Source organism: Leptopilina boulardi, unplaced genomic scaffold, assembly GCF_019393585.1.
Source record: "Leptopilina boulardi isolate dan_hultmark-lab unplaced genomic scaffold, ZJU_Lbou_2.1 LbouV2_221, whole genome shotgun sequence".
Lineage (NCBI taxonomy): Eukaryota > Metazoa > Arthropoda > Insecta > Hymenoptera > Figitidae > Leptopilina > Leptopilina boulardi.
This window is the reverse complement of record NW_026137776.1, coordinates 82,523-97,327: the sequence shown is the minus strand read 5'-3', so window position 1 is coordinate 97,327 and position 14,805 is coordinate 82,523. Positions and strand designations below refer to the sequence as shown.

The window sequence follows — 14,805 nt, the reverse complement described above, 5'->3', positions numbered from 1 at the left end:
TGGCGCCACTAACCTGGCTCATTTTTCGTGCATTTCACCCAGGTAAAAAAATTAACTTTAGTTTAAGGTTAGTGACTAACGTTAGATTAACGTTAGTGACTAACGTTAGATTAACGTTAGCGACTAACGTTAGTATAACGTTAGTTTAACGTTAGTTTTTCTAAAAACTTGCGAAAGTTTCGAAAAGCAATATATTAAAGGTACTTTGAACCCTGTAAAGAGTGTTTAAACATCAACAACAGATTGTAACATGATTCCAGGTTAATATTTCTCTACAAATGTCAAATTGACATCATCAAAAATTAAAAATTTATATTTTTATAATGGAAAATTTGATTCCTAGCTCAGTTTTAGTCAATTTTTTTAGTTGTAATCTTATTTTTTCTTTGATGACATTTAAGTTGTATAATTAATAACAAGCTATTTTCAGGTTGATTTCTTAAGAGAATATAATTTTTTCAAGTTATTTAAATACAATAATGTTAAACTACGTCAGTCTGCAACCATTTGAATATGCGGTTAACTTATAACAAATTAAAATAACTGCTATTTTTGATATAAAAATGGTTGATGTTGAATTTGGTGTAATTTTAAATTACAACTGTAATTTTTCGTTATATTCTACTTCTAATAAATCGTTAAAATAAAATTCAATTTTAAATTATACGAAATTGATTATCAACTTTTTAGAATTATTAAGATTTCGGTAAGTATTAATTTCTGAACTTGTTAAAAATAATTATTAATATTAATATTAATTATTTTTAAAACTTATATTTGGTAAAAGATTAATTTTCAAAAAAACTGGAAAAAAATATTGTTGATGTTTAAATATCTTTTCAGGCTTCAAAGTATATTTAATATTGTTTTTTGAAACCTTCGTTAGATTTTAAAAAACCTAACGTTAAACTAACGTTAATTTTTTTACCTGGGCAAAATGAGTTGCGTACGCTACTCATTTTGAGACCAGGTGTTTTCTGTGTAGAAAAGGTAAAAATTTTTTAAATTAACATTATTTAGGTTAAGTAAACAACTTAATATAATTTCTAACAAGCTTTTTAAATTGTTTTAGGAGAAAAAGTTACAAAATTAACTTGAAAAACATAAAATTTAATGACAGTTACTTTTTTGTAAGGTTGCTGCAAGATTACAGTGTAAGGTTATTGCAAGAGTGCACAATAAGAATATCGCAAGATTTCTCAGTAAGCTTGCGCGGTAAGCTTGCAGCAAGGTTGGTGCAAGGTTGTCAAGTAACCTTGCTTTGAACCTAAAAAATTTTTTTTAAAAAATATTTTGTCTAATTTATATAAATTTTATTAGAATAAATTTGACGAAAGATTTTTAAAAAAAATTTTTTAGCTTCAAAGCAAGGTTACTTGGCAACCTTGCATCAACCTTGCTACAAGCTTATCGTGCAAGCTTACTGAGAAATCTTGCGATAATCTTATTGTGCAATCTTGCAGTAACATTGTACTGCAATCTTTCGGTAAACTTACCATGCAAGCTTGGGTCAAGTGGGACATTTGAAGCTTGCAGCAAGTTTACCGTGCAAGATTGGGAATATTGAGCGGCAAGCTTGCCTCAAGGTTGCTGCAAGCTTACGTACTATCTGGGAATATTTTATTAATTAAAAACTGGCGCTGAGTATAATAGTCCCAATTGACGATATCTGTTTTTATGATAAGTGTATTTTACATGTATATAGTGCTTTATATTAATTTATATACATGAGGCAAAATTTATCAAGTGATTCAATAGCAAAAAGGTGAACAATGAATTTTTTGAAAAATCATAACTATTATATAAAGGGGTGAAAAAAATGTAAGCCATTTGTTTTCGAAAGGTTCGTTCATACATTTTATGATAAAGTTAACATTTTTTCAAAAAATTCAAAATTTAATCTTTATTTTGAAAATTTAAAATAATTTTAAATTTTTTTGTTAGCAGGACTCGAACCCTGGTCCTTGCAGTTTCAAATCCAATACGGAAGACAGACAATCAGCCCACAGGTAAGAATTAAAATTAATAAATTTTTTTTACAAAGTGAAAAGGTAGTTTTTTGAAAAACAATAATTACTTCGTGTCAGCATGGCTATTATTTTATAATGTTTTTTTTTTATTTTGATACAAATTAATTTTTTGTTAGATTTTCAAAAAATTTCTATAATATAAAAAACTGAGAAAAAATTATATTTGACAATCTTTTTTTTCGAATTTATCAATTTAATATAATATAAATCTCTATGAATTTCAACTTTTTTTTTTATGATTATGTTTTATAAAATTTGAAACAAAAAAGGTGAAAATTAATATACTGTTTAATTATTAATTAAAATTAAATTAAATTAAAATTAATTAATTAATTAAAATTAAATTAATTAATTATTAAAAATAATTAAATTAAATTAAGGTCCTAAAAAGAATAAAATACTGATTAAAAAACTTGTCAAATTTTATATTTTTATAATATAATTGATAAATAAATATATTCATATTATTTAGAAAATGAATTTTTCAAACCCTTAATTTATAGTTTAAAATGTTAAACATATAGATATTCAAATTTAATGAAAATATTTTATTTCCTAATAAATATATAAATATACTTTTTTTCAAATCCTTTGGTTGCACTTTTCAGTGCAAATTAATTTATTTTATTTTCCGGCCCTCGTGACACAATTGCTCTAATTCTATAAATTATAGGGAATTAAAATGTCCCTGGTTACCTTGAGTAATGTTGTAATTGTATGTCAATGGTGCGTATACGGAAAAATAAAATAGAAGGTAATTAGTAAAAAAGAAAAAAATAAAAAAAAAAGAATTTACAACTATTTATTTTCCTAAATTGCTGTTTATTCTTGGGGTTTTCTTTTAAAACAGTCATTCGTTTTACGTAAATATTTTTTGAAACTATCAATTTTTAGCATGCATGCAAAATTATATTTTTTTTCACATCTTTTCACAGAAACAGAACAAAAAAAAAATCTAATTTTAAACCTTTTTAATGTGTTTATTCGTTTCCTTGTACTTTAAAGATAAAAATCTGTGTCAGATATTTTTTAAAATGTGACTTTTTTTTTATAAAGCAGAATTATAAAAAATATTTTTTGAAAATTTTGTAAAAAAATGACATTTTTGAATAATATGAACAATTAACTTGAATAAACTTCTTTTTCTACTATTTATTTTTAAAAAAATGTTCTTTTATTGAAGGACATTTTTTTTAAAAAAAGAATCGTTTTCTTGAGCCAAAAAATTATTTTAAAAATATTTCTTTGACTATTGATCTTAGAATTTATTTTTTTTTTGCAATAAAAAAAATGCAGTCTAAATTTAAAAAAATGTGTTTAAAAAAAATATATATTTTTTTTTGTAATTTTAAGCGAAAATAAAAAAAAATATAAATTTTATATGTGTAAAATTTAATTATAATTTAAAAATAATTAATTTTAGTTTTTATTTATATAAAAATGAAACATGGGCCTTTTCAATAAGTTAAACGTCCCTGACTACCTTAATGACTGAGGTTTTTCTCATAGTAGTAGTGCACAAGTAACGGAGACTATATGATAAGCCTACTCATTGCCTGTAATTGTGCATTCCTTGAAAATCATTCAAACAGATAAAATCTACGCAAAAGTTACACTAGCAGTGCATCGAAAGTATAAAATTTCACTTAAAGGGAAAATAAATCTTTTTTTTTTCTTAAAAAAAAAAAAAAAAAATTTTTTTTCCAAAATGTCATTATCTCAAGATCTACCTGAAACATTAGAAATAGAAATCAAATGTTTTGCGAAAGAAAAAAATATTTTAAATCCAAAATTTTATTTTTCAAATGCAAGTAAGGATGGTGATAATTTTTTGGGTTGTTTATATCGTGTTAGAATTGAAAGTGAAGAAAATGGTGAAACAACAGAAATGAATTTAATTTTTAAATGTCTTCCAATTAGTGGTGAAATGAGACATTTATTGAGAACGGAAAATCTTTTTTTAAGTGAAATTACATTTTATGAATTAAGATTTCCAATGTTTGTGAAGTTACTCGAAAAATATGAAATGACAATGACGGAAGTGCCAAGATATTATGGTTGTCGTAATTCTCCAGGAAATAAGGTATTTTTTTTTTATTGTTGTACTAATTATTGTTATTTTTTTTTATTATCATTATTATTATATTATTAGATTCTTATTTTATTTTTTTTTTGTTTTTGATTTTCATTTATAAAATTATTTTAATTAATGACCAAATTCATTTCAAATAAGGCTTTCAAAAGAGCTTTCAATTTTTCTTTCAAAATCCGTTGGAACAATTAAAAAATGTTCAAAAATAACAAAATGTCGGACATTTTAATAAAAAAATTGAAATTACTGAAAAACTCCACTTTTTTTTTTTGCTCAAAATATTTTTGTGGTTTCTCTTCACACCATAAAAAATATTTTTTATAAGTATTTAAATTGTGCCCGATTCAGGTAGGGGAAAGGTGGGTAAGTTCGCCCAAAAAAAGTTTAGAGTATAAAAAAAATTACTTAATTTTAATGTTTGACTATAAAAACTCTTTCATAGTACAAAGACAACCTTCAGAAATAAAACAGAGAATAGTTATTTGAATTGTCTTTTAATGAAAATATTGAATAAATTGTAATTAAAATATCGATGGTAAAAATGAAGAATTGATCTGAGGTGCGGGTAAGTTTGACTACGGAGGAGGGTAAGTCTATTTCTTCCAAAAAGTATGAATAAATTGAAGTAAATGTGTCAAATTTTTTTGTATTTGTTTTTATTCAAAACCTATTAGCATTAATTACTTTTTAACTACACTGTGTAATTCAAAAATTTTCCTATTAAATTTAAAAATTGTATTAATTATACTACGAAAAAGTAGTTGAATGACCCAAGAATCCATTTGGTAGAATGAGATTTTGTAGTTGTTTCAGACTTTGTAGTTGATTTAATTAATTTTGAAGTAAAATGTCAAGAAGAAAGAAATTATTTTTATTAATTTTATTAAAAAGAGTAAAATTAATTATACACAGAGTTAAAATAAGTACAAAAGTAGTTATTTTAAAAGGGAAGCTTCATATAATCGACTTGTTTTGAAAAATTTATTAGAAACAACTCATAGTCTTTATTAAAATGCGTTAAATTAAAGTATATACAAATAGGTTAGATTTAAAGGTATTAGAATAAATTTTTTATCGAGCAAAAAAAAGAGAATGGCGGCACTGCAGCTGTTCAAACTTATTTCCTTATATTGCGCCGTTGATTGGCCAGGTCTTTGTAATTAGCGAAAATCGACAAACCAAATTATTTACTAAAATAAGATATTCCGCTTCGAGCTAATTTCAATTGAGTAAAAGAAAAAATTAATTGAAAATTTAAAAACATTAAAAAAAAGAACTTTAATGTAAATGCATACAAATTTATTATATGAGGTTTTGCCCTCATGTTTTTATTCATAAAATTTTTTTGTACAATTTATATAAGTGAAATTTTTGATTTTAATAAATTAAGTTTCATTTTCTTAAAGTACTTTGACTTTAAGGATAACATTCTCATCACGGCACTCGCGTTTTACGCTCGAAAATTAGAAACATACAATAGACATAGAATATTATAGAACATACAATTAACCCATTAACGAAATTTTTACAGGTAATTTGAGGCTCTATCAAATAGTGTACTAAAAGAACCGAAAATTTTTAAATAAACAATTTACAAGCATTAAAAAAAAGATTCTTTTAGAATTTTTGTTCAGTTTTTATAATTTTTTTAAATCCTATCCCTTCAGAATACCTTTAAATGCTAAAAATATGGCGTCAAAAATGTTTCAATACGCCATTTTGAATTTTTTAAAACTGACTTCAGAATCGTAATGAGCGACCTAAAAAACCAAGGAGTAGAAAGATTTATTTAAATTTGTTAAAAAGATTGTTGAAAAATGAATTTTCTCTTAAAAAATAGCAATGTTTATACACTGAAAAAAATGTTCTGGTTAAAGTTACTAGATGCGTTTGGTTAAAAAATTTCTAGTTATTTTAACAAGAAAATATAGTTAAAAAGACTAAACAGTTCTACTTAAATAAGTATGGTTAAATTATTCTGGTTAAAATAATTCTGGTTAAAAACGCGCGTTCGCGGACACTGCATAGCGTCTGATGTTCTTTTTCGAATAGTTTATCGTGCGGATCGCAAGAATGGATGAAAAAGTTAACCAAGCTCTGGAAAATTGGGGTTTGGGAGAATTAAAAGATCTGTTTAAAGGTTGGTTAATTAATTTTATAATATAAGTGAAAAAATTGTTGACGAACGGCAAACCCGTTCGTGTGGAAAATAGTTTGAAGGTTATGTTGAAAACGTGCTCGACACGTTTTATCAGAATTTTAGTTCTGAATAATCATATTTAAATAAACATTATTAAGAGAATTGCAGTGTAAAGGTGTTATTGTTTGATTGCATTTATATGTACATAATACAAATTTTTTTAATTCATATTTTATAATATTTTATAATATAATATAATAATAATAAATTTAATTAATTCTCTGATTAACTAGAATTTCTGGTAAGATCAACCAGAAATTTTTTTACCAAAAATTTTTAACTAGAAAAATTCTAGTAAGATTAACTTGAAATTCTAGTAAGATTAACTTGAAATTCTGGTAAAATTAACCAGAATTTTTTAACCAAATTTTCTAGTACTTTTAACCAGAAAAAGTAGTAAGGGTATATATAACTTTTTATTCTGGTTAGATTAACCAGAATTCTGGTTATTTTAACCAGACTTTTTTTTCAGTGTACTTAGTTAATTTATAATTCTTTATAATATAGTGGAAAAAAATGTTTTATGAATACTGCTTCAAAAACTTTAAATCTAGAGAGGAAAGTTGCTAAAAGAAAAGGTGGCAAAATAGGTTAAAACTGGGCCGCAAAAAATTAATGAGTAAAATAACACATCGAAAATAATTTAAAATTTTTGTTACCTTAAACGTTATAGAACATAACTTTTTTAACTTTTTTGTTTTAATCTGTATCGAAAAGTGTTTAAGGAAAAATAGTTTACAAGTTTACAAATCTACAAATAAATGAATTTTAACTAATTCAAAAGTAAATAATCAAAAAAATACGAAATTATGGTATAAACAGCGCAATATAAACTATTTTAAAATAGAGGATTTTTTGAAAACAATTGCCATATTTGGAAATGGAAAACAATAGTTGGACTTATAAAAAAAAGAAATAAAAATTTGGAATTTTTTGAAACGTGGAGATTTACATGAATTAGAGGTTGGTCAAAATCGGGCAAATGTAATACTTTCTTATTATGATGAGAATGTAAAAATAAATTTTTAATTAAAAATTTTAAAAAAAAATCGGAATTTTATGAGTAAGTCACTGTTATTTGTGTTAATTTAAGGTGGTTTAAACAGAGATAATACATAGTTGCTCATATTTTCTCAAAATAAAGTAATTTTGCCCTGCATTTTACCCATTTTTCATCCGTTTTTGTCCTTTTTTTAAAAAAAGAGGTATAACTTTTTTGTTTTAAACGCTATTAAAAATTGTCAGAGGAAAAAAGTGTTTTTTACTCGTATTTTTCGAAAAAAAATTGAAAAAAATTTTTTTTTTATTAAAATGTGAATTTTTGAAAATTTTAAAAACTCAAAATTTGAATAAATTTGTTGATTTTTGACGAAATCATCTGGCCAACGAACTCAGGCAAGATTTTGGTACACTTAAAGTGTATACCAAATTTGAAGTCGATTTATTAAAATTTGTTCGAGTTATCGTCGAGCAAACTTTTTTGTCTACAGACAGACATACATACATACATTTTTTTAAAACCTATTTTTTTGGCATCAGAAAGGCTTGAAACGTGGAGATTTACATGAATTAGAAGTTGGTCAAAATCGGGCAAATGTAATACTTTCTCATTATGATGAGAATGTAATTAATACTGTATTCTAATGAAATATACAATTTTTTTGTCAAATTTAACAATAACTTTACTTACCTGAAAATATCCTCTTGCTGTCGGTATAGTAGAGTTCTTATCACTTTTAAGAAAACTTTTTTTTAAAAATTAAATTGCAATTATTTTAAACTGTGCTCGATAAATAATAAAATAATTTAATAAAATTTGCAATTTCTATTAAATATAAATTATTTTTTCACACATTTTACACTAATTTCTTGAAAATATTATGAAAACTGAGAACGAGTTAAAATCTACAGTTACCACTTGCACATATCAAGTGATTATTTATTATTTATCACGTTAATAATTAAAATTCTTACAAAAATTAACTCTATAAATGTTCATTTAACCTATCACAATACTAATTTTTTAAATTTTCATCAATTTAAAGCTTTTTTTTGATAATTACCTAAATTCGACTTAGATTCGCCCCAGCTGGGTCGAATTTAGGTAAATCAAATCCGCCAGGGATGTGTTACGTCACGGCATGGAAAAAGGTTAAAAGGAAAACTAAAAATTCGTCACCAAAATTTCTAATTGATTTCGCAACATATAAATAATTTATTATAAAGAATAAAAAAATAATTAAAAAAAAATCAAGAACTTAACCTCAAAATTTAGACAATTAAATTTATATTCTTTATTACATATTGTATACTATATTCTTCGAGCGGCTAAAAAATAGAATTTGTGGGATCTTGTTACTTACAAAGAGTTGAAACTCACCTTATTATTGTTATTAGAGGAATAAATAATAAAATAGAAGGAAAGAGAAAATAGGTTAGGTTGAATTAAAATTGTTTGTTTATTTACCAAACTTACGCACACAGTGAGATTTCTCGACGAAACACATTAATACACAAAATTCACATATGAGGCAAAATTCCTGAAATGTCCGAACAAAAAATTAAAAGTTCTCGAATTTAATCCATACTTTTCTAAAATGTTGTTATTGTTGGTAAAAGTCTAAAAATCAATTATTATTGAATTTAATAAAATAGTTTTTGAATTACAACGTTTTTAATTTTTGACTTTTGAAAAAAAAATTTTTTTTCAATGTACAATATTTATAAGTAGAATGCATAAAAGTTAACATATATATAATGATTTTTAAAGCTTTTTTGACGAGCTACACGCTGTTAATAAAATTTTTTTTTTTAAATAACATTTGACCTTGAAATTCAAGGTCAAAATGTTAATTTACGTTTATCTCAAAATCGGATTTTTTAAAATTATTTTTAACTATCTCAATGGAAAGCTTGACTAATTTCCTACAAAACATGTAATTTTCAGAGTGGGATCTTTTAAAGTTTTTGAGATATTAATTAATTAATTAATTAATGTTTATAACAAATGAAATATTTTACAAACGAATAAAGTTACCGTAATTCTGAAGTTAGTATTTGAAAGTTAACGTAATTCCGCATCCAACGAGCCCTATATGAAGTATTTTGGATAAGTAGATTGTTAATAAACAATTAGTTAACATTGCAATTGTTTATTAACAATCTACTTATACCAAATACTTCATATAGGGCTCGTTGGATGTGGAATTACCTTAACTTTCAATTGGTAAGTTCAGAATTACCATAACTTTATTTGTTTGTAAAATATTTTATTTTTTACTAACAACAAGCATCCAAAAGCCCTATATGAAGTATTTTTGTTCAATTTTAGTTAAATAACAATAAAAAATGAAATATCTTACAAACAAATAAAGTTATCATAAATCTAAACTAACCAATTGAAAGTTAAGCTAATTCCGCATCCAACGAGCCCTATATGAAGTATTTTGGATAAGTAGATTGGTTATAAACAATTGCAATGTTAACTAATTGTTTATTAACAATCTACTTATCCAAAATACTTCATATAGGGCTCGTTGGATGCGGAATTACTTTTACTTTCAATTACTAACTTCAGAATTACGGTAACTTTATTCGTTTGTAAAATATTTCATTTGTTATAAACATTAATTAATTAATTAATTAATATCTCAAAAACTTTAAAAGATCCCACTCTGAAAATTACATGTTTTGTAGGAAATTAGTCAAGCTTTCCATTGAGATAGTTAAAAATAATTTTAAAAAATCCGATTTTGAGATAAACGTAAATTAACATTTTGACCTTGAATTTCAAGGTCAAATGTTATTTAAAAAAAAAAATTTATTAACAGCGTGTAGCTCGTCAAAAAAGCTTTAAAAATCATTATATATATGTTAACTTTTATGCATTCTACTTATAAATATTGTACATTGAAAAAAAATTTTTTTTTCAAAAGTCAAAAATTAAGAACGTTGTAATTCAAAAACTATTTTATTAAATTCAATAATAATTGATTTTTAGACTTTCACCAACAATAACAACATTTTAGAAAAGTATGGATTAAATTCGAGAACTTTTAATTTTTTGTTCGGACATTTCAGGAATTTTGCCTCATATAAGAACAATTAAGAATTTTATTGATAACTACAAAATCTATAAACCAGAAGGGTAAAATTATAAAATTAATAAGTTTAAAAAGAATACAAGTTGACAAGATAAAATTTCAATGAATATAAAAGTTAAAGTAAAAAATTCAAAATTGAAAAAATTTACAATTAGAAGCATCTTTTTCATACTTGTTTAATATTTTTGTTAATAACAAACCGATTACAATAAAACATTTTAGACACCATCGTTACCATACAATACATTTTTTTAACTTTTTCCAACGAATTTTGAATGAAAAATGAAAGTACTTTGAAATGCAAAAAGATAATAAATTAGACATCTAAATTACTTTAAAAGTTATAATATTTTCAAATTTTTTTTTTCTATAAATTTTAGATAAACGACTTTTCAGCCTGCCTGATTTGAAATGAATTTGATCTAATATTATTTAATTTTCGTAGATTATAATTATGGAAGATTTAAATTCCAAAGGATACATGATGAAAGAATCGAAATTATTGGATTATTCTCATGCAACAATGGCAATTCGTTTACTTGGTAAATTTCATGCTTGTAGTTTTGCACTTCGTGATAAGAGGCCTGAGGAATTTGAACATTTGAGGAAAATTGAAGAACCACTATTTCCCGCTCCCGAACAACTTTCTGATCATTTTGATGCACTTGTGGATGTTGCACTTGAGGTAAACAAATTTATTTATTTATTAATTTATTTTTTTTTTGAATTTTATTTTTATTTCCATACAATGAAAAAAAAGATAAATTATAAATAAATATTTTTCTTTAAATTTTTTAAAATGAAAAAAAAGTAAAGAGCAAAAAAAAAAAAAAAAAAATTGATAAATTTATTATTTAATTTTATAGTCAATTAAAGATGAAGATGAATATTACAAAGAGAGTGTCAGGGCACTTAAAAAAAATATAACACAATTAATTAACGATGCGTGTGATGGCAGAAATTCTGAACCTTATGCCACTCTTAATCATGGTGATATGTGGACAAATAATATGTTATTTAAATACAATGAGGTATAGTAATTATTTTTTAATATTATTAAACACTAGCGATTATTTATAATTATTATTATTAATTAAAAATTAATTAATTATCTAAAAAATTGTTTGGTTTATAATAAAAAATTATTAAATTTCGAATACCAATTTATTTGAATTAACAAAAATTTATTCAATTTTTATAAATAAAATAAATTTAATCTAAATATTGATTTCATTATATAAATAACTGTGATATTTAAATAAATGTTTACTTAAATAAAAAAAAAATTTGTTTTCAATGTAAACATTAAATTTTTTTTTTTTAATAATGAAAGTGATTTTTTCTTTTCGTTTTTTCAGAACCACGAACCTGTTGACATTCGTCTATTGGATTATCAACTCTGTCGCTATGGTTCACCATCTTTAGATTTAATGTACATGTTAATGACATGTTGCACTCCGGAAATGAGAAGAAAACATTGCAGCCAATTGTTAAATGATTATTATGATTCTTTATCTAATTGTTTAAAAAAAATGGATTGTGATGTTAAAAAATTATTTCCATTTAATGTGCTTATTGAACATTTACAAAAATATGGTGCTTTTTGTACTGTTCTTTCACTTGTTGATATTCATCTTATCGCTCAACAAGAAGGAGAAGATATTCAACCTCTTACTAATATTGAATATATAAAAAGTTTGACAAATCGTTTAAAAACGAACAAATTATATTATAACATGATGAAATCTGTCGTAAAAGATATGGTGGACAAGAATTTTATATGTCATATTAATTAGTTATTAATTTTATATATATATATATAGTTCGAGTATCAACATAATTATATTTATTTATTTATTATTCATTTTTTACAGGTTGTTGATGTTTTTATTATACAATATTATTGCAATATTGAAATTTTTAAAACTAATAATATTTATGCTTTCTACAAATATTCGAATTTAAATTATTTTATAAATATAAATTATAAATTATTTTTATATTAATTTTTATTATAAAATTAATATATTAACTAAAATTATATTCATAATATATAGATCAATTGTTAAATGATAATTTAATAGTATTCTTATTATAATTTGCTTTAATCATTCAATAAATATATTAATTATTTTTTTATTCAGTATTTCGTTAATAGTATAATAATATTAGGATTCTTATAAGAATTTTAGTAGAAGGTAAACATTAATTTAAATGTCATTTTATAAAATTTTATTTACAAATAATGAAAAAAATGTTGTTATATTTTTAGTTTGAAAAAATTTTTTTTTTTAAATATCTTACAGAAAAGTATTATATTGTCACAATATTTTACATGGAGATAATGTTGAATGTTCATTTATCACAAGACAATTTATCAGTTGGTATTTACATTTTTATTTTTATGTAAATAGTATTTAAAGAAAGAATAATGATGACACACATAATACGAATGTACTTTTTAAATTCATGCAAATGTATCATTTATTTGCAAAAAAAAAATTAAATATAAAATTATTGTATTATTTTAATTATTTATATTAATTTTCAATTAGAGAATGATGCAGGTAAAATAAACAATTATATAATAATACCTATATATATTAATGTAATATATAGTTGAATTCTTGAGTTGTCTTGACTTACTTTTGTATATTGCAAATATGTTAATTTTGCCAATTTGAATTTCATAACATCGCGAAAAGATTACGATAATCTAAATTCAAATTGACAAAATTAACGGGACGAATGTTCTAAAAATCATTAGTTAGAATTTTCATTTGTCATAATTATTTTAGAGCCAAATTTTTATTTGTTCGAATTAGTATTTTGCAGAATTTTCATCAAAACAATTTTCTATATTACAGAATTTTTGTATAATCGAAAATTCACTTCACAGAATTTTTATTTGCTCAAATTTTCATTTAACATAATAGGCATTTTAAAGAATTTTTATTGGGTAGAATTTCGTTACATAGAATTTTGTTACAGATAAATTTTCATTTATTCGAATTATTATTTGATATAATTTTCATATAACCGATTTTTCATACTACATAATTTTTACTTAACCGAAAAATCATTTAACAGAATTTCTAATTGATAGAATTTTCATTTGTCCGAAATTGCAAATGGCCGAAAAACCAATCGACAGAAAGATTTCGGCGCGATTTTTAAAATCAACCAATCACAATTTTATGGATAATTTTTGATTGGTTGATTTTAAAAATCGCGCCGAAAGCTTTTTGTCGATTGTTTGTTCGGTTATTTGCAATTTCGGACAAATGAAAATTCTATCAATTAGAAATTCTGTTAAATGATTTTTCTTAAGTAAAAATTCTGTATAGTATATAAAAATTCATCTGAAAGAAAATTCTATGCAATAAAATTCTACCCAATAAAAAGTCTGTAAAATGCCTATTATGTTAAGTAAAAATTAGAGCAAATAAAAATTCGAACAAATAAAAATTCTGTGAAGTGAGTTTTTGGTTATATAATAATTGTGTAATATAGAAAATCGTTTTGATGAAAATTCTGCAAAATACTAATTCGAACAAATAAAAATTCGTCTCAAAAATAATCATGACAAATGAAATTTCATAAAATGAAAATTCTAACTAATGAGATTTTTAGAACATAATTATTCGTCCCAAATTATTTTTCTCTACAAAAAATATATTAGGGTCAACTTGGGTAAATCCGAACGCTTTCAGTAAGTTTCAACAATAACATAAGTTTTTTCTTTTAAAAGACAATACTTCCGGTATTCTGGTGCATGAAGTTGTTACTTTACTTCCATAGAATAATTTTATGGGGTAGAAAAAATTTTTGATAAATTACAATCGCAGGAAACTTAGCGTTCGTATTTACCTCGATACTTTGCAACTTTCCTAAAATACCGGGGTAAATACGAACGCCACTGTATTTCAGAAAAATCTTAGGGAAAATAAATTTAAAGTATTGCAATTGTTAAACTTATATAAAAACTCAAAAAAAATACGATAATAAACCTATTATGTAATAATGCATCATATATAAATACAAAAATCAAACAGGTTAAAAATTAAGATGCGTTACACAACTAAAACCTTCAATAACTTTATCAAATCATAACGGATTTTTGCAAAACTTGGTACAGAAAGTATTTTGGAGTGATTGAATGTAAATACAAAAATAAAAGTCAAATTTTTTAAATTCAAAATGGCGTACTTTCCTAAAACTTATTTTTAAAAATGATCAAATTTGCTAACCCTGAAACCCCCCGAGTAACAATTTTCGAGCGAATCCAATGAATTTTTTAATTCTCGTCCGCCATTTTGAATTTTGAAAAACTGACTTCAAATTGGTAATTAGCGACCCCAAAAACCGTAGAATACCAAA

The 14,805-nt window shown here is 23.6% G+C and overlaps 1 protein-coding gene across 1 annotated transcript; it reads left to right on the top strand.

Moving 5' to 3' along the window:
- The first annotated feature begins 3,552 nt into the window (after positions 1 to 3,552).
- Positions 3,553 to 12,346, top strand: LOC127279683 (uncharacterized). The gene is made up of 4 exons (XM_051302204.1): positions 3,553 to 4,113; positions 10,871 to 11,110; positions 11,292 to 11,456; positions 11,784 to 12,346. The coding sequence occupies exons 1-4, from the start codon at positions 3,739 to 3,741 to the stop codon at positions 12,219 to 12,221; spliced, it is 1,218 nt and encodes a 405-aa protein (XP_051158161.1). The 5' UTR covers positions 3,553 to 3,738; the 3' UTR covers positions 12,222 to 12,346.
- The last annotated feature ends 2,459 nt before the right edge of the window (positions 12,347 to 14,805 follow it).

Bases quoted from the DNA above. Each gene is read 5' to 3' on its own strand.
- LOC127279683 (XM_051302204.1), top strand. From the start codon at position 3,739: ATGTCATTATCTCAAGATCTACCTGAAACATTAGAAATAGAAATCAAA. The intron at 4,114-10,870 runs GTATTTTTTTTT...TAATTTTCGTAG, and splicing joins GTAATTCTCCAGGAAATAAG to ATTATAATTATGGAAGATTT. The intron at 11,457-11,783 runs GTATAGTAATTA...TCGTTTTTTCAG, and splicing joins TGTTATTTAAATACAATGAG to AACCACGAACCTGTTGACAT.